The following is a 21,544-nucleotide window of genomic DNA, read 5'->3' as shown; positions in this document are numbered from 1 at the left end:
GAGCTGAAGCCAGAGAAGCACAGCCTTCATCTGGGACTCCACAGCCTAACAACCTGGGATAATGGTTTCACTTCATTTGATATCAAGAATCTGATTATTCCTTTAAATCCTCTTAATTATAGCAATTGAAAGGCTAGACACATTGAAAAGAACATTCAAACTAGTGCATTATAATGGCCCTAGATACTCATGCTTCTACACCCCAAAAGACCTCACCTCAGTGTCTCTAGCTTACAGTGTGGACTTCCCAGTCCAGCAGAGAGCCGGAAAACACCTTATCTGAGACAGGTAAGACGGTATCCTTCATCGATTTCTTTAAATTATAAAAGTCCGCTCATATTATGGACCTTTCTATTTATTTATTTGTATTTTTTAGAGGGAAGTCGCCCTCGCCATCCTGGGAGAAAAAGACAACATTAAACTATAGGATTCAGCTCAACGCTATAGTAATTTATACAACTGAATCTGTCGTATTTTATAAATGTATTCAAAATACATGCTCATGCTTCATTCCAAATTAATCCAATTCAAAATGTATTAATCATGTGCACGGGACAGCCATACAACAACATTTAAAAACAAGTTTAAATAGAATACGACCAAAACATCATATATTATCAAGTAGCCTAATAACAGTCAGAGAGCGAAATATGGCCGTTGGCCTCGCCTAATGTGCGCAAAAGCGCTGACCTTCGGCCAGCAGTGGCGGCTGGCCAATAGAGGGCGCTAGGGCGCCGCCCCCACCTTCCAACGCAGCCCCCCTTCCTAGTTGCTACTTGTAAAAGATTTTTTAAAATAAACATTGTTTATTCATAAAATGCGGCTGATATTCTGTCGGCGCCTATCAGCATTCATTAAAAATCCTCCAATACAATAAACATTGTATCTGTGTGTGTGTGTGTGTGTGTGTAAAATTCACTGTGAAAATACATAGTGGAGGAGTCGGGGCGCCGGCCGAATGGCAGTCTATGGCAGTCCAAATACTTTTGGCTTACACGTGAGCTGTAGCAGCGCTCCAATTGTCTGTCTCCTATTTCTCGGCGCCCGACCATGCGCAGATTATAGGCTTACCTAGGCTGCAGCCTAGGGCCACTACCACTAGGGGTAGTACAAATTTTAAAATGCGTGAGACTTGAGAGCCCTGAATATCCGGTTGTTAAGTCTGACGTCAAACGTCCAAACCAGAAATTCTCCGCACCAGAATACCAGTGTACTTCAGCGGTAGAATGACAGTTTAATCGTTTTTTAGACTCGGATCTATTCATACAACAAGGGACACAGCACTTTCCCGTTTTCCCCATATTGTCAGGGTATTTGAGCCTTGGAAAAGCGCTATATAAATATAATTTATTATTATTATTATTATTGCGGCATTTCGAAGACAGCGCCTCAGCCAACTTTGGACCCGGAAACACGTCGCGACTTAACAACCGATATTCGGACAGACAACAGGAGAGGAGAGCAACAGAGAGACAGACAACAGGAGAGGAGAGCAATAGAGACAGAACTGAGGTGAGGTGAGCAACAGAGATAGTTCAGGATGATAACAAACAGTTCAGTATGACAGAGACAACTAATAGAAAGACAACTGTATGATTATAGAGTTTACATGTTCAAGGAAATATTGTATGATAATAGAAAGGTACACTTTAATTTAATTAAAGAAGTAACAAAGAACAAATTTATTATCACAATTGCATTGTGTTCCATGTCTTTCTCCATTGAATAAATAATGCCTAGTTGAATGGCTAAACAAGACAACTGTCTGGACAGTACTGCTAGAATTATTCACCTTACCGCTGCACAGATAGACAAAGGGTATAAGTCCATTCTGTTAACATTAGGTCTACTCTGCTAACAAAGACTATTCCAGTTGATTTGTCAGTTGTTGTGCATTATACGTTTGTTGTGTTTGCAGTTTGCCCTTTAATAAGTTATATATCAAAAATAAATAAGTTATATATATACAGTATTCTCATGCTAAAATCGACAGTAAATCCAGATTTTTAAAGTTGATATTCTTCCCCGTGGAGCATGCCCCCATAACCTGTGCCCCACCCAAAATGTTTAGCACCAGCCGCCACTGGTGTGTTGTATCCAGGGGGGTAGCGACCCTTGGGCCCTTTCTGTGCACATACCCATAAGATGTAATTAACCCTTAAGATGTAATTAACCCTTATAAGATGTAATTAACCCTTATAAGATGTAATTAACCCTTATAAGATGTAATTAACCCTTATAAGATGTAATTAACCCTTATAAGATGTAATTAACCCTTATGAGATGTAATTAACCCTTATGAGATGTAATTAACCCTTATAAGATGTAATTAACCCTTATAAGATGTAATTAACCCTTATAAGATGTAATTAACCCTTTTAAGATGTAATTAACCCTTATAAGATGTAATTAACCCTTGTAAGATGTAATTAACCCTTATAAGATGTAATTAACCCTTATAAGATGTAATTAACCCTTATGAGATGTAATTAACCCTTATAAGATGTAATTAACCCTTATAAGATGTAATTAACCCTTATAAGATGTAATTAACCCTTATAAGATGTAATTAACCCTTATGAGATGTAATTAACCCTTATAAGATGTAATTAACCCTTATAAGATGTAATTAACCCTTATAAGATGTAATTAACCCTTATGAGATGTAATTAACCCTTATAAGATGTAATTAACCCTTATAAGATGTAATTAACCCTTATAAGATGTAATTAACCCTTATAAGATGTAATTAACCCTTATGATGATAGAAGCTAGATACGTTAGTTAAATTGACATTCACCCCACACACAGTTGGGAGTCTGTGTGTGTATGCCCCACCACATCAAAATAAACAAAATAAATACATGAAATCTTAATGTGAAACATCCTTCTAACATACATTATCATACTGTTTTTATTTATTTATTTATTTTCATTTAATCAAGCAAACAAGACACTGTTGGTAGATAGAGAAACCAAAACTAAAGACAAGGAGATGAAGTCTCTCTGTAATGATACCTTTAGCCCTATATGGTGTCCTACTTTGACCATGAGTCACAGTAGGCTGACCAGGCCTCTGGTCAAAAGTATTACAGAGGGTGCCATTTGAGACAGAGCCAGAACCCAACATTACAAACATCTTGTGTGTTTCAGAGACTCCTGATTCAAGGAAGCCTTTCAGCCCTGTGGAAGGGGAGGAGGACGAGCAAGGCAACGCAAATGTATTTCTATAGCACTTATTCATACAAATTAATGTATACTCATAGTACTTTACATGAACATGTGAGATAAAATAACAATTAATAAGTGAAAAATAAAATGAGTCATCATATACAATTCAGTAAAATTAAAGGCCGAACAAACAAAGTAAGAATCAGCAACAATGTTAAATGTTACGGTTTTAAAAACAATAAATAAAACCAATCAATCAGTTTAAAAAAAGAAGAAAAAAGCCTAGCCTAACTCTTTAAAATCCTACACTAAATTAAAAGCCGAACAGAGCATAAAAGTTTGAAACATATTTTTAAAATGTACAGATGGAGCAGCCACCCAGCCCTGTGGAGGCCTCCTAGTATAGTGTGTGCACATACCATAAAACACCCATACAAATATATATATATAATTAGACCTAGCATAAAGAACCTCCAAACTTAAGTTAAGGGGATACTCCTTGGTCTTGGTGTTGAAACAGTGTTTGTTTGAATGAAACTGATTCAGGTGCCAAAGACACATGAACCCAGCATGCACACTTGTATGTGAATTTGTTTGTGCGTGCTTTCCAGGAGATCATCTGAGATGCAAAGTCAAATATATCCATCTCATTTGCTAGTGACATTGGGGGTTTGGACAGGCCCTGAGTTAGCATCCTTTATGTTTACATACCATAATCTTGTCAGAGAAACGTCAAACTTATGTAGCGGTTATATACTAGACAAACCTTTAGATGCTTTTATTGTTTTTTAAAACGTAGTTTTGCTATGTTATGCAATGGTCTGTTGTCACATACACAATATTTGATAGGTGACTGGTAAAAAAAACATTAAACATGAAAATAGGCTGAACCAGCCCTTTAATAATCAAATAAATCACAACTTACAACATGGCCACTGTCAAAAGGACATGTGATACTATAGGAAATTAACTAGGAATAGTATGATAATAAGCAATGCTTACATATACAGGAAAATAATGTAATTAATAATGCAATTTACTATTGCATCTCAGGGACCCTTGATGCAGGGTAGTTTCCCAACCCTTCGGAGGAAGAGTAGAGGCTGCACAAGGCCAAAAACCACAACTACAGACAAGACAATGGTTGAAGCCATTGCATACAATCCAGATGGTACGTACCCCTCTATGGCAAATGTAGTAATCATTGGAAGGTAAGTCACCACCATGACCATCAGTAAAACCAGAACGATCCTGAAAGCTCTCATCTTTGTCTGATCAACCCCCTCCCTCTCCCCATCCCCTGGCCCTGGGCGCTTCAGAACGCAGAGTATAGCAAGGCATAAAAACAGCTTGGCACCCAGACACACCAGGAGGAACCCTACAAAAGCCCTGTAAGGGATGGACTTACACAGCAGACAGGCCAGGCTGGAGCCAAGCACCACCAGCCAGACGACGGCGGCGCTTGCCACCCTGTACCTCAGCGGCTTGTACCTCAGGAAGAGCACAGGGTGGACCACCGCCAGGTAGCGCTCCACACAGATGCAGCACTGGAACAGGGGCCGGCCCATGCAGATGAAGCCGACGAAGAACAAGGCATACATCATGACTTCATGGTCGTGGAACATGCCCACCAGGCTGACGGGGATGTTGAGGCAGTATAGAAGCTCGGACAAAGCCTGGTTGAGAGTGAAGAACTCTGAGGCCAAGCCGCAGCCTCTTCCTGTCGCGATCAGCCAAACCACCCAGCCGTTGATGGGGGCGCCCAATAGGATGTTGAAGATCTGGGAGGAGATGTAAATATAGCGGCTAACGTGGATCAACAATGTGTTATTGGCATAGGGATTGTTGGTCAAAGTCGAAAAGTTTGACGATGACGATGTCATTTCTGCTCTTGGCTGTGGTTGAATGTTATCTCTGAGCTGCAATGAGAATGGTGATACATGAAAGAAAGGGGGGGGCTCACTGGTGTTGAAATTGAAGCTTCATTGCTCTCTTACATATACTGATGGGCCAAAACATTATGACCACCTGCCTAAGCTGTTGGTATTATGCTGACCGGGATCACCCCACAAGCCTTGCCGTTTCAGAAATGCTCTGACCCAGTCGCCTGGCCATAACAATTTGGTCCTTGTCAATGTCGCTCAGGTCCTTACTCCTGCCCATTTCTCCTGCATCCAACACATCAACTTCAAGTACTGACTGTTCACTTGCTGCCTAATACTGTATCCCACCCCTTGACAACTTCCATTGTAACAAGTTAATCAATGTTATTCACTTCACCTGTCAGTGGTCATAATGTTTTGGCTCATCAGTGTATATCATAAAAGCAGTTTGCATGCACTTTACATATGTCATTCATATCAGTGGCCCTTCTCCATATTGAATTACAATATGTGACACAGTCTGATCATTTGGTCCGTATGTCGGCAACCAATCAAAATGTTCAAACTTTTCTTTTGAAACACGGAACTAAGTTTCAACGTTGTTGAGAATCACAGCACAAACTCGCTACTCAAGCCAAAATACTGCAACGAAATGGATTCGGTGAGTAATCCCCACTGCTACCTAGTTAACTATAATACTACTTTACATTGTTAGCAGGCTCACAAAGCAAGCTGTGTTAGTTGACTTGCGATGTGTCATTGATTTTCAACAACGTGGAAATGTATTCACATTTTTTTAAAGAAAAGTCAAGAAAAGAAAGAAAAATCATTACATCGGATCCTGACATGAGGACCAAAGCATGTGTCGAATGCAAATGTGTCACATATATGCATTCAAATAATGTGGCTGGAACAACCACTTACTCCAGTACAAGTGTAATATAAGGCATGCATATAAGTCATAAGCTAAAATAGCATTCATAGTGTTAGGTTGAAAGAAAAAAGAAAGAAAAAACATTACCCCCAAAAAAGGTGTACGATTCTACATCTTTGAAAAAAGTAATCGCAAGTCAAGTTAAGGATGGGTAAGTCTTGTATCAAATCACAGAAAAAGATAATAGGAATCATAATCTGTCAAACCTGCTGTGATGGCTTTCCAGTCTGCTGTGACCAGAGTTAAGGCTTTTCCATGTATTTAAATCTCAGCCCTGTCCAAAGCCCTCCCCTCATGCACACCTGTGTTCCAGATACAGTGTTATGTCACCATGGTGAGGAAAACATGATTGGCAGATGTATAGACTATTCTCACTCGAGTGCAAGGGTGCTTAAAATGATACCTGAGCTTATTTTGTAGTAGTTTGTAATGTTCTTGTAGCAGGGTGAGCATCGAGCTTGGGGATAACAACTCATGCTCTCCCCACATTTACATTAGCAGATATTTTTTTATGTATTATTGCTATATCCCAGTCATTTTGATTAGTATTTCGAAAGTTTGTTGTTTATATTTGATGCCAATAGGCTAATATTACGTTTTGTGAATGTTTTAGTCTTAAAGTAAGACTACAGTTTAAATTGTATTATATTGCTATATCCCAGTGTGTCGTGATGATAATTTGGAATAGCCAATTGAGAATGTTTTTGAGTGAGACACTCTTGCCACAGAATAGTAGGCTACTGTATGACTTGGTACCAGAATAAGTAGGTCTATTATATGTTTATTGAAAAGTGTGTGTTTATAGATTGGAGGAGAATGTGGATTTTTTATTTTATTACAATGTCATTCAATTATACTATGAGTGTATTATGCAAGGTAATAGCATACACACCAGCATAAATGCTGCAACAAATGGACATTTAATTGAGTCTTGAAAGACAAGGATATATTTCACACTAGCATTAGGGACATATTTGGAAAATGACTGTTTTATTGGATATTGTAAATAAATTGAGCGCAAACTTGGGAAGAGAGAAGCTAGTCCTGTGTCTTCATTCCTGTGCTAATATCCTGTGTTTTCCAGGGGATTGAAGAGCACGGACACATTAATTACTGTTATCACGCATCATCGCCTGGTGCGGGTAACATATTCAAATGAAACATTGCTCAAAGACGCTGACAATATGGGAAAAACAGAAAACACAGAAACAACAAGCAACAGATAACATGAGCACATAGAACACAGAGTTAACGAACGGGGAACAATTAACGCAGCAATGTCCAGGGGGGGAGGAGGGTGGCAGGGTTAGGTGAGATGGTTAGGGGTAGGGGAGCAATTAACGCAGCAATGTCCAGGGGGGAGGGGGGTGGCAGGGTTAGGGGAGATGGTTAGGGGTAGGGGAGATGGTTAGGGGTAGGGGAGGTTGTATGCATGGGAGAACAGGTAGGTTTTGAGGTGGGATTTAAAAGTGGAGAGTGAGGGTGAGTCTCTGAGTGGTTGAGGGAGAGAGTTCCAGAGGCGGTGAGGGGAACCGTGGATGAGGATCGGAGGGTACGGGTAGGGCGGTGGGGGAGAAGGAGGTCAGTCAGGTACAGCGACGACGGTAACGCGGTACTAAGTAACGCGTTACTCTAATCTGAATACTTCTCCCAGCAACGAGTATTCTAACGCGATACTATTTCCAAATCAGTTATCGGATTAAAGTTACTTATTCAAGTGGCTGTGCGTTACTATTGCGTTACTACCTCATAACTTAGGCTAAATGCAGTATTTCTTTGTAATGTTCGATAGTAAACAAACATTTCTCGCGTCTTGGGGAGTGACGTCAGTGCTCACGTTTTCAACACGAGGTTACTATGGAAGGCCATGCCCGCAAAAAACGGCTCTCGACTATCGCGAGATTGCAGCAGAATCGCTCACGTGTATCACCACGCTGATTGCACAGTGTAAACAGAAGCGTAGCCTACACAATGGAGCGAGAACAGAGATATGCGTTAAATAGCTGGAAATATAAGGATTATTTTGAGTTTGTGTCAGCAAAGGATGACAAGAACATAAATGTTGATCATTGATAAACTCAGACTCACCCAGTTTAGGATTAGGATTATATTAGGATCATATCTGAATGGTCAGGGTAGGTTTTAGGTTTTGTGAAACCACTCCTTGCTAGTTACTGTTAAATAAAGATTATATTTATTTTATTGTTTAAAAACAAGTATTTATGTTGGGTGAGGCAAAGAAAGACTCTTTATTTTGTTGTTTTAAGTTATTGTTTAAAGTTTAATTATGTAATTTAAGTTACTGTTAAAATAAAGTGAGTTTTGGCAAAACCAGTTTTCATTTTTATGTTGCGGGGGGGGGGGGGTCGGGTGCCTAGGCAGCTGCCAATAGTAACTAAAAAAGTAACTAGTAATCTAACTTAGTTACTTTTAAAATCAAGTAATCAGTAAAGTAACTAGATTACTTTTTAAAGGAGTAATCAGTAATCAGTAATCAGAATACTTTTTCAAAGTAACTGTGGCAACACTGGTCAGGTAAGGGGGGGGCCAGGCTATGGAGGGTTTTGTATGTGAGGAGGAGTACTTTGAATTTGATACGTTATTTGATGGGGAGCCAGTGGAGAGAGTGGAGCACAGGAGTGATGTGGTCACGGGACCGGGTGTTTGAGAGCAGGCGGGCGGCTGAGTTTTGGACCATCTGAAGTCTCTGGAGGGAGCGGGAGGTGATGCCGGTGAGTAGGGAGTTGCAGTAGTCAAGGCGGGAGGAGATGAAGGTGTGGATGAGGGATTCAGCAGCGGGGGGGGGGAGAGGCAGTGTCTAATTTTGGCAATGTTTCGGAGGTGGAAGTAGGAGGTCTTGACAATGGAGCTGACGTGGGGATCAAATGAGAGGGTGGGGTCCAGGATGAAGCCAAGGTTGCGAACCAGGGGGGAGGGGGTGATGGTAGTGTCCTCAATGGTGAGTGTGATGGGTCCCGTTTTATTGAGTGTGGCTTTGGTGCCGATGAGGATGACTTCTGTCTTGTCACTGTTGAGTTTGAGGAAGTTGTGGGTTAGCCAGGTTTTTTATTGCAGATACGCAGTTTTCAATGTGGCTGAGGGGTGGGTTCTGGGTGGATTTTGTGCTGATGTAAATCTGAATGAGAGGTGAGGTGACATTCCTGCATGTAAACAACAGAACATGTAGTTCATAGTACTCTATGAGGAGAATCTGATATTCACTTGCTGTTTCTGGTTTATAACAATGATAAAACATGGATTGTGGCGCAGGGTTGTTTGTCATAGGTGAAGGAAAGTCGGAATTGTGGGAAGCCATGTTTAGGCTGCAAGACAGTCAGACTGGAAAAGGAGAGGAAAGGGATGCATGAACCAAATGGATATGAAATCAATAAATGTATTATTGAATTAACCTAAATTCAAAGTATTTCAGTTTTAACATGGCACTCTAAAGTGCAATCAAATTGTATGCTAGACAGTGCAGAGCTTAAATGAATGTTTAACTACTCTGAGCATATGTTATATAGTAATACTGTTTTCGCTTCAATATTATACATTATTGAAAGGTTTACTATTCAAAGGCAGAAACTGTTATTCTAAATGTCCATCGAAGGACGGCCTCATTGTAATGCATGGGGTGGAATGAAGAATGGTATTTAACACATGTTTGATCCCAGTCCATGCACTACAATGAAGACGTCTGATTTCTACCTACCACCAGTCTCCACTGACTTAGATGTAATGGCCTAAGCACACCTGGTGTGTTTGTGTGTGTGTGTATGTGTGTGTGTGTGTGCGTGCGTGCGTGCGTGCGTGTGTGTGTGTGTGTGTGTGCGTGCGTGCGTGCGTGCGTGCGTGCATGCATGCTTTCGTGCCTCCAGTCTCAAAGGCCTTCGTGCCTGTGGTCAAATGCACGGGGCGCAGCTTCCTTTGTCTAGCATTGTGACTGCCAATGACCCCTGGTCCTAGCACAGATTGGTTTTTCTTATGATGACTGATGAATAGATGATACACTTGCTTTAGACAAATGTACTTGTTGTAAGTGGCTTTGGATAAAGGTGTCTGCTAAATGTAAAACATGTAAACATGTATATGCTAATGTTGCATAATGCACCGGTGGACACCCACAGAGACAGGTGCTGTTATAAATACATAAATGCAGTTACACACATCAATCCAAGTTAGTGTCATTTTTTAAACCAAGAAAATGTGTGGTTGTCAGTGTACCTGCAGAGGCTTGTTCTCAGCAGAGAATGAACATCCTGCTGCAATAGACTTGAGATCATGGCAACCAACTGATATTTGACTACATTTTGCATAGGTACGTCTGTGAATGTGAATGGTGAAACCGCTAAAGGCTTTCTTTGCATGCTTCCTCCTAATGAGAATTCTCCAAGCCAAGTCTACAGTGGCAACTCAAGGGGAATTTGAATTAAGCGTTATGGAAGGAGGAGCCGTGGTATATCGTGGATATCGGCACACCTAACAGGGTGGTTAGGCACGACGCGAAGCCGACATTGGTTGCTAAGCAACGGTAATAATGTAACTTCGATAATGGTAATATGTACAAACGCGGAGTAATATGAAAAGATGTGTCAACATTCCATTTAGCCATGCATACTGCATATCATGGATATCGGCATGTCGGGAACGCAAACTGACCAATAGAGATAATGGACCGGATCTATCCGTTGTATGATAACCTTTGAATAACCTGCTGCTATTTAGGATTGGGGATATGGATTCACTGAAGCCCATAGCTAATGCAAAACATTTATAACTTCATTGCGCTGATGCTAAATGAGTAATTCACATCTATCTATTCCTTTATTTTTTCAAATACCATAGGAATGCTGCTCAGTGCTCATTAAGACAACCACCAGTTTGTCTAGACTAGATGGTCCAAATGGTTGTTATAGCTTTCAACAAAATGTAGGCCCCTCTATAAAGGGAGTGTGATGGAGGAACCTGTGAATGAAGCAAGACGTTTATTCATAAACGTGTTACTATGACACTCTGGTTGTCTGTGTTTTACAGTGCTGTGTGTCCCCGTCGCTCACAGGGAAGGCTTTTCTCTTGGTGCGATGACCTTCTGAGACCAAAGACAAAAATAGTTTGGCCCCCAAGACTCTTTTACTTCAAACACACACTTCACCAATAGGCTATGATAAATTATTTGCACAGACAATATTTGCACAGACAATATTTCCTTCAGTTTTGTTTCTTACAGCTTTGCGTTGATTTCTCAAAGTACGATTCCCACATTTGTTAGCTAAAACAAAATATTTGCACAGGCAAATGATGTGTTTACCATACCAAATAGCCATTAGCCTACACCAACAGTGGAAAAATACGGACACACCTGATGGTTAATGTTGATCTTTTGAATGGCAAATGCACTCCAATGGCTATGCAATCAAACATCGCTTAAGAGTGGTGGGTGGGTGGGCAGGCGAGGGCAGGCGAGGGCAGGCGGGCGGATGTGTGGCGGGCGGGCAGATAGGTGGACGGGTGAGGGAGTGCACACCACATCACTCACATCATTCAGCACCTGTCTGTCTAGAGTTGCCCTAGCCACCTGTATTTACCATTTATACCTGTTGTATGTGTCAAATGAGTTCCTAATAACAATTACCTTAATCAACAACATGATAATCAATCAAGATATGTGGCCTCTGAATTCTCAGTGATTTGACTAATAGGTAAATAGGTTCCCTTCACTAAAGGTCCACAGGGGGTCAGGATCTCTGTCGTTGCTTGTTTCCACAGAACTGCATAACCCTGAGAGAGGCTTAAAGAGGGGGGGGGGGGGGAGCAAAGGCAGAGGTAGGGGGAGAGACAGCATGGGGGTAGATGTGGGCCAGGAAAGAGGGAGTGACAAGAAAATAATGAATGTGTCATTAAGCACTGTGTAAGCACTGAGTAAGCACTGTGAGACACTGAGGGGAGAGAGTGAGGGGCAGGGGGAGGGAACTAATGCCAGAGAGAGTGACAGAGAGAGAGAGGAGCAGGGGGGAGAGAGAGAGAGAGAGAGAGAGAGAGAGAGAGAGAGAGAGAGAGAGAGAGAGAGAGAGAGAGAGAGAGAGAAAGCGGGAGACATGAATAGCGAGCCATGGTCACTTCCACTCCAACAGCACATGGATGTTGTTCAACAGGGATATTCAAATCAGAAATCTATCTTCTCAACCATAGTCTCAGGTTTTACCTTGCTTTACCCTATGTGACTAGCCATCCCCAGTGGCAAAACTAAGAGATTTGAAGACACAGACACACTAGTATTTGGATTACCAGCCTGATCTCTTTGGATCCGCACCTGGATCTATTTGTCTTATTGATCTTTTGCCATCACTTTGCTGGAACCAGGTCCAATTGTTTTGTCTGTCCCAGTCCAGCCTCGAGATGCAGAAGAACAATAAGAAGAACCGGACCCAGAACTTGGGTCCACAGACTTCCATCGCCTGTACGGCCTTGACCAAACCGGGCAACCAGTGAGTATGATCAGCGTTCAAAGGCTAAGGGGTGAAGGGTGAGATGGGGTGAGGACGGAGATGGGTTGAGTGGGTTGAAGTGTAAAAGGATCCAGTAAGGAAATTGCTGAGCTATAGTGTAATCTATCTATCCATCTATCTATAGCGATACAATAAGGCCTGTGGCTGCATGTAAAGTGTGTGTGTCCTCTAACAAACGTGTGGTTATGCTTTTGTGTGCGTGATAAACACCAATACAGCTTGACCGTCTGTTTTGCGTTTTCAGTGTGGCAAGGCTGCAACTACTACCTCTGCTACCATCATAACTGGTACTGAAGTCATTTCATTTCTGAAAGGATGGCGTTCATATAAATACTTTGCCAAGACTACAGTATGAGCCTTAGGAAAAGCCGACCACGTCTCTTTTTTTGTATAAAATAACAACAAGTCGGACACTATTCCCACAAAAAACATATACGACATAACTGTTGTACAGTACTATTGTACAGTAAGCATAACAGTTGTCATCTTAAGGCGCGATGAGCCGTCAAGAACTCACATCATTTAGCAGTTGTATATCATCATTTAGCGATATTGTTAAATAAATAACCGAAAGTCTAGGGTGTGTTGGTGTTATCTCCACAGCTTTCGAGTGCTGTGATGTGAAGTGAAGGTTTTTATTTGGTGCAGACAGCTGTAAGGAGAGGACTGATCCTGTGAGTTCCAACTTGTCACCACTCGTTTATTATAAGCTAGACACACAGTATGTCTACAGTGACGACTGAAGTGGCCCATCCAACAGTTTAACTCAATAAATGCTTAGTGCACATTACATTAAAGACTACTGACAGCCGGCAATGAAGCACTGAAGAACCACATCCACAGATAAAACACAGATGGCAGCTGGTTAGCCGCCTAAAGGTGAGACCACTTGTATTCCTCGTTGTGGTCAATGTTATGTGAAACTTGTATTTACATTGATGGGATCTTCTCTAAATATAAAGTAATGTATCTTGTTGACAAGTACAAAGAGGAACATGTACAGGTCATACTTCATGGTACTGGATGTGCACGTGCTAAAAAAATACTCAGCCTGAGAGTCTAAGAGACGACTGTTTAGAAATGAGAGAGATCTGCACACTAGTTGCAACCAATGTGAGGATCTTTCTCAGGTCATTCTGTAGGCTACTTGGGGCCATTCGTTTTTCCTTCGCTAGATCAGGAGGAACTCACAAGTAGTGAGTCAGCACAATCCTTAAACTTACATCCCTTTCCAAGACATCATTAACCCCAAAAGTCCTCCGTGTGGTCATGGGTTTGAATCCTAACTGGGTTCATAAACTCAGAAATCAGCTGTTTAAAGTGTCGGCGGTGCTCTACAACTGTTCGGAGTGAGCGCGTTAGAAGGGCCGCCGGGGTGCTAAGGTCCCCCCTCATAAGGACATCTTTAGAGTGAATAAATAACAGCCGTAAAAACCCGGCACCAGCTCCAGCAGGGCGGGTCAGAAGATTCTTGTCCCAGCAGGTCCTCTCTCTCCGAGGGGGGGGATGGGGGAGGGGAGACGGGGGGCCGTTGGTCCTCAGCCGTCACAAATCACAGGGAGTTTTACGATGTGCAGCAGCCACGCTATCTGCAGCCCGAGTCACTCCCATGCGCCGGTCGGTGCGAATCATGAGGGAGCCGGTTCACCTGTCGCATTCCTTTTTCATGAATGCCGATCTGGGCCTCTCTGACCCAGCAAGGGATCTGGGCTGGCCTTGAAAACGTAAATGATTTTATAAAGCGTGGAAGGTTGGTAGGCCTCAACGAAGATCATGCTTTCCTTTGACTGTGCCCTTAAAGTGTGTTTGTCTGTGTCTGCTGTCATAAAAATAAAATGTGGGCATTGATGTTGAGCATTCAGATATGCGCTCAGGCGGTCAGGGTCTGGTACTGTATTGTCAGGCGGTCAGGGTCTGGTACTGTATGTATTTGAGGAGCAGTAGGATTTTGAGTGCCAGTGAGGCTTTTTTGGCTTTGAACAGTTTGGCGCTTACCCAGCCCCACAATCCCCTATTTCCCCTGTTAAAACCCCCTGGATTTGAATCCCCTGCCTCAAAGCCCAAGAGACAATATACAAAAACCTTTCTAAAGCCACTTTGGCAACCCCGCCACAACCCACTGTCCCCCCAAAATCCACAACTCCCTGTCCTGTACTCACTCATTTCCCCACCGTTGAGGACCTCCTTTTATTAAGTTATCCTTAATAACTTGTGAGTGAGACATGACTTAAGTCAGTTGCACTTTAAACAAATTATGTGCAACGGCTTACTGAGAGCTGACATGGAGGCATCACAAAACACGAATGATTTGACTCTTAAGCCGGCCATGCCCATATACAGACCCAAATGATGCTTTAATTTAATTAATAGTTAAACATTAATTTTTTACAATTATAATTGAATTAATTATTAATTTCATTATTTATTTTATTTTTTAAATCTCCTGGTCATGTGTAGTATGTTATTGTGAACTATGATCTGAGCATATCCACATAAAACTTCAAGGTGTTTAAATGGCATCCTGCTTTTGCATCTGATCATAATTGCTTATAAGCAGTTTGTTTTGGGTTTGGTTTATAGGCGGGAATTAAGCTTTCATAACATATTTAATTTGTCTGTGGAAAGTGTCTCAGTATAAATTACGATTAAACTGCACGGTATTCCGCTGACTTGTCACGCCATGGGGTCACAGTGGACCTAAAATAAATACTACACCAAGGTCGGCCATGTTAAGACCTTGACGCAGAGAGCAATAAAATAAGGTTATGTCGATGCAATGTGACCGAATCACAGGGGGCAAAGGGGGCCTGTAAAATAAGACTTAAAACTGTCTAACATACAACCAAGATGTAAATCATTGTCAGCAGTATATTTAATACAGTGGCGACACTGTCATTCAGACGTGTCGTTCAGACATGCTTATGGAGTCATAAAACAGATAAGTCAATCAATCAATGACAAACACGCAGGGGAAAGAGTCTCTGGTGGCATGACAATAATAACTTGACAATAATAATATTCTTATTATTACAATTATTAATTTAATTGGATTGTTTTTTTCTCATTGAGCTGCTTGTTTAAATACATTTGACAGGTCAGATGTTTAGGAGACAGGACAGGAGTCACCAGATTAAGAGTGCAATTATTTTCGAGATCAATTAAAATCTGAAATGTTTTCAGTTGCTGATGATCAATTTATGTTACACAAGAACCTTACTGAATCTGTTAGAGATCACAACCTTTGAAGCCACTCAGGAGTCTAGGGAGACTCTCCTGATCTGCCAGGATTGATGCTAAATAGTGGACGGGACCCTTCGTGTTGGGGAAGACACCCCTTCTGATCTGTCAGGAGTGATGCCAAATCGTGGACACTACACATCCCACTTTCCTCCATTCCGCTAACGAATCACACATAGTGTCCCCTTCCTTTGAAGCAGTCATGTCCCGGGGAAACTTGAGTCACTGTATGACATCTCATCTGTAACTGAATCTTGAATCCATCATATTTGGCAATGACACATGGGTGGTGACTGTGTCCAGCCTATTCTGAGAGTTTTCTTTTTGTGAAAGGTTCTTTTTCGGAGTGGGCCGGATTCTAACGACATGGGTGTATAGTAGGTGAGCACTGTAGTGGCTGTGGTGCTAGACCAGGCCACTTCTGAGAGCTTTTTATGAGTTCCCTATCTCCCATAACCTCCGGAGGTTGTGATATCATCAACTTACTACCTTGCATGGTAGCTTGCTGTGAATGTGTGTGTGAATGAGAGGCCATTGTAAAGCACTTTGGAATAAGGCGGGAGTGCAGTCCATAAAGCTGTAGCCCAGGTATTATTATGTTACGGGCATATTAGGCGACGGGCATGACAGCAGTCTATCAGCAATCGGGAAACGTCGTGACCTGTAGGTCGCTTGACTGTTGTTGCCTTGTGACATACTCATCAGTGACCTGCTTCAGTATTAAGAACTAAAGGTGTGTTAAAATGGGTTGCCAACACATCACGTCATCGCACAGGCACCATGTCTAAAAATAAGGGGTGTCTTAAAAAAGATTTATGTCCCAAGCACTCGTGATGGGCACTTGAGGGAATGGATAGAGAGAGAGAGCGGGAGCAAGGGGGAAGAGGGGGCAGCGAGAGAGAGAGAGAGAGAGAGAGAGAGAGAGAGAGAGAGAGAGAGAGAGAGAGAGAGAGAGAGAGAGAGAGGAGCACTGTTGGCTTGTTTGTGTGTTTTTTTAAACATTTCCGCTGACAAGCCAGCACGTAGTAAACCCACGAATCAATTGCAAGTGACAGCTTATCAAATCTACATTGTTTCTGTCCTTTTCTTTCCTTTTAGTTTTTTTTGCAAACATGTGACGACGGCTCCGCCACTCTTGATGGTTTGAAATTGAGTGGCGATTTACACACATCACCACTGCGTGCCGCTCAAAGTCATGGAGTGAACACCTGTTATCCATTACAGTCACGCTGCAAGTGGGGTGGTGTTGGGGGAGGCAGTCAGAGGGGTTGTATTGAAGTATTTCCCCCTGCCTGGTGTGAGAGGAGTTGTCCAGGGTCCAACACTAATAATAACAATAACAATAATTCCACTAATCGAACAATACAGAAAGAATAAGAGAAAAAAACAGTTCCTCCCATTCTGTTTGATACCCTTCCTCCTCCTCTCCTCCTTCCTCAAGTGAGACAATTCCTTTGTCTGCATGAGATTACAATGGCCATTTGGGCCATCGGGTGCAGACTTGTGGGTTGTCAGAGCCAGATTCACAGTGTCCCTGTAGGAGAACCCTTTTTCGTGCCATCTAGAACCCCTTTGGGTTCCCTGCTGAACCCTTTACAAATAGGGTTATCTATGTAACCAAGGTTCTACATGGAACCTAAAAGGGTTCTCCACAGGAACACTGTGAATCTGGCTCTGAAGGCAGACAACCGTACAGTGCACAGTACAGTCCTACATGTATAACAGTCACCTATCCTTTCCTTAATAGGATGTACCCATACAAAACAAGCCCCCAACCCATAGCGGACCCAATCTATTATCCAGCCCTGTTAACACTCCAGATATCTCCCCCTCTCTCTCCTGACTGATGCAGATACCCACAGTAAAGTGAGAACAGCCCATTCCGTTCTGTTGTCCCACAGGGGCAGCCGTATCGTTTTCAGCCTGTCTTCGCCAAATCACTTCAAAGCGTCTCCTCTCCTCACTCTTGACTAATTTGAACCCCCCTGGTGTGCTTTCCCCAGCTCTTCCCGGGGATACTGCCATCTTGTAGTTAGTACATTCCCTTTTTCTGCCGTGTCAGTTTGTTCCAACACTGAGGCTTATGACAGCCATGGCAGGCGAACAGCATGCATGTACAGTCGCTGTGGTGGCTTTTGTATTCTGAGGATGCCGGACAATGGATTGACAAATAGCTGGTGTCCACACGAGACGGGCAGTGATGGATTCAACATACTCTTCTTTTTTTAAACGAATGGCAATCTTATTTAGTTCTGTGAAAGACATATGGAGTGTGTTAGTCCCGTGTATCAGTCCTCAAAATTAATATCGAATGGTGTTGTACTGTTATAAAGCACACCAGTTAATACATGTGCTGTTATAGCTGGTGTAAGTCTTAAAGAATAGACCTTAATAATTGTATTAACGTAATATGAGATTACAGATTCAGAGTTTGTCAAGTGCAAACTCTGAACAATCTCAACAATTAATTAATTTAACCCTTATTTAGATAAAATCACTTTTTCTAGGGAGAGCTGGTATAACCTCAAATAATAACCTCACTTTTAGATACATTTGCACTGTAATGATTTTTTTTTGTTACAAAGTGCTTTACAAATGTGCAGAAAAAACTAAAATGTAAGTAGAAAACAGTAAAAATAGAACACATAAAAAAGAATAAGGCTAGTATAAAAATGAAATGAGATTTGCAAAGAAAATGCCAATCTTGCTAGCCTAATATCCTCAGGCAGTTTGTTCCAGAGTCCAGGGGCCGTTATACTAAAGGCATAGTCACCTTCTGACTCTGGAACGGCCAGAAGAGCCCTGCCTGAGGATCTTAAGCTGAGCAGTAGCTATTGACCTGTCATCTCATGCTCCTTGGGCACTCGTAGTAACAGCGTCCAGCTTGTGATATGGTACTTATAGCATTGTGTACACACACACACCAGGGTTTCCGTTAACCGGTAATTCCCGGACTTTGTCCGGTAACATTTGTCGAAGTCCGACAAATTGAAAACTCGTCGGACAAAATGTCCGGTGAAAATAATTCCCTCTAAGCACAATTTGAATACAATTCGCTAAAGTTCACATTTTGTATTCAAATTGGCTTTGGGCCACCATTTTCAGCTGGGCACCGGACACACACACACTCGTGCACGCGCGGCACTGCCCGAGAGAGAAGGACCCGCCCCCTCCAGCCAGCCTATAGGCTAACCAAAGGGGGCGGGTCCTTCTCTCTCGGGCAGTGCCGCGCGTGCACGAGTGTGTGTGTGTCCGGTGCCCAGCTGAAAATGGTGGCCCGAAGCGAAAAGCCTTAACTTTATCGCACAATAACAAGGATAACAAACGAAACGGACAACATTTACACTAAGATGGAGACAAACTTCAGCGATATGATCTAACAGCCGGGTTTCAGGACGACATACAGACCCGTATGAGCTTACAGGGCTATCCCCTAAGTATGATTTGACAGGCAGCTAAACGAAATGCCTTCCCAACCAGCGAGACCTGGGGGGTGTTCTATCAACGTCGCCAAAGGAAAACCTAGGCCTACTTCGCCAAGTCCCGCGAGACTCTTAAAAAGATCCAGGCATATCTTGATAGATCTCGCGAGACTTGTCAAAACAAGCCCAGACTTTCCTCCAGCGACGTCGATGGAACACCCCCCTGGTTATAGAAATGACGTTGTTTTATTGATAAAAAAAAAAAAAAAGGGTAAAACTGGAAAGAGAAAATAGAAAACTCACATTAATCCCAAACAATTTAACAAACTTCAGTTAACGTAATGTGGAGTCCGTTCATTGATCGATGCTGTCTGTTCAGTTCCCAGTGAGGCGCCCGTTCAGCGCTGGATTTGACGCATGGCATAGCGCGCATGCGTCAAATCATGTTATATTATTATATAGCTCGCATCTAATCGTATCGGATGAGAAATAGACATTAAATGGCATATATAGGCCGCTACACAACAGTAATCACCGCGACAAACAGCTATATTAGATTTGAAGAAAAAAAAATATGATTTTGGAAAAAAAAAAAATTATTATATTTTAATATGATGACCGGAATATATCACGTTTGTCCGGTAAATCGAATTCTTCCCGGACACGATGTCCGACGGCAAATTTTTCTAACGGAAACCCTGACACACACACACACAGGGGCGCCGCTAAGGGGGTGGTAAGTTAGGACGATTCTAAGGGCCCAGCACTGACAGGGGCCCATGAGAATCTTAAAAAATAATAATATATATATATATATATATATATAAATATTATTATTATTATTATTATTATCATAAGGACGTTAATGTAGCCGAATTCAAATTATAATTCTATGTATTTAAAAAAGTCACAAAAGAAACAAACTGGAGTTTTGTTTCTCTATGTTTAACAAAATGAATCTTGATTATTTACCCCTCTATTTATTCACTGCATGATTCAGTCCACCACGCGCGAGCTGCTAGACTAGAGGAACGTTACCGCCAATATTCTGACCAGGTTTCCATGACCAACACGTCCTGCTGTAGTATGTGTGTGGGACAGATGGAGGACAGCCAGATTGGAAATGCATCAAATGTACGTGTGCGTGCGTGGACGATGTTGTGAAAGGCAAAGCCAAAGTCAGGGTCTCAAAAGAGAAAAGTAAAACAGTGGTTTAGTGATCTAATCACTGCGTGGATGATCTCGCTATAGCTAATTAACATTAACTTCAAGTATAGTTAACTTACAGTGCACTGTCAGTATAATTTCAGTTAAATGTATGAGATGAGGGCAATTTTGGTCCAAATATAGGTTATTAGAGCTCAGTGAATTTGTATCCAGCAGCTATGCACTCTTGCTAGTATAATGTTACATGCTAATGACGTCATGCACAGATGCACCTCCCAGTTGAAGGAGAAGGAGGTGGGCAGTAGGAGTTTGGGGTTAACAAACATATTTAGAATATTTTAATGTATGCTGCATTACCATGCAAGCATTGAATACAACTTTAGCTAATATTCATATTTAGTTAATAGTTCTTCCAGTAATTGCAATAACATTGACCACTGGCATCTTAGTAATATTGTTAGCTAGCTAGATAACATTTAAGTTAGCTAATCTGGTGTAATGTATGTATTACTATGTTAATACTATTATAGGACATCTTATGAATTATGTACCTATGGATACTCCATGCCAGGGCCCTCTTCAAGCAAGGCAGCCAGAGAGGAGAGCAGAGGTGGTGGGGTAGTGGTGGTCTAGTAGTGGATAGTGAGTTGGACTTGTGATCGGAAGGTTGTGAGTTCAAATCCCGCCTGAAACCACACCACTACTAGTGTGCCCTTGGGTAAGACACTTAGCCCTCAGTTACTCCAGGGGGAATGTCCCTGTAATTTTTAATTGTTTGGATTAAAAGCGTCTGCTAAATGGCAAAATTAATTAAAATTTAAAAAAAAAGAGGTAAAGAGGCAGAAGAAGAGCAAGAAGTAACAAAGGACAATGACAGCAGCACAGCAAGTTGGCTTTATCACTAGATTTTAAGGATCTTATTAAAGATGTTGCTACTAAGAAGGCCCAGCGTTTAGCTTTGATTTGATTTGATCTCTTTACTCCTATCTTGAATCGTTGTGCATTAGGCTAGATATAGTTTTTAGCTCTCCATGTATACTATTCCACAGTACTGCCGCAGTGTAAAAATAAAAATCTTCCCATTTCACATTCAATTTCGCTGGCACCATGTCTGTGTTGCTCCCTCTTGTATAAGACACTTTTGTCTTTGTATGAAACAAGCAATGCTGAGTCAGTAAATATCTCTCTGCTGTAATTCTTCATTGATCTAATCCTGACAGTATT

General features: G+C 41.8%; 1 protein-coding gene across 1 annotated transcript in view; it reads left to right on the top strand.

The window, feature by feature from the left end:
• Window positions 1–12,384: 12,384 nt before the first annotated feature.
• The window catches only part of LOC308160841 (uncharacterized protein), a gene marked incomplete at its 5' end in the record, with an annotated part of 31,923 nt that continues 22,763 nt past the window's right edge, over window positions 12,385–21,544 (top strand). The window contains one exon of the mRNA XM_080534776.1: window positions 12,385–12,473. Within this exon, the coding sequence (XP_080390902.1) occupies window positions 12,385–12,473 (89 nt within the window). The remainder of the gene's footprint in view (window positions 12,474–21,544) is intronic.

Source organism: Nansenia antarctica, assembly GCF_963989245.1.
Source record: "Nansenia antarctica genome assembly, chromosome: 6".
NCBI classification, from domain to species: Eukaryota; Metazoa; Chordata; class Actinopteri; order Argentiniformes; family Microstomatidae; genus Nansenia; species Nansenia antarctica.
The sequence above is the reverse complement of the archived record's forward strand: the minus strand, read 5'-3'. Positions and strand labels throughout refer to the sequence as shown.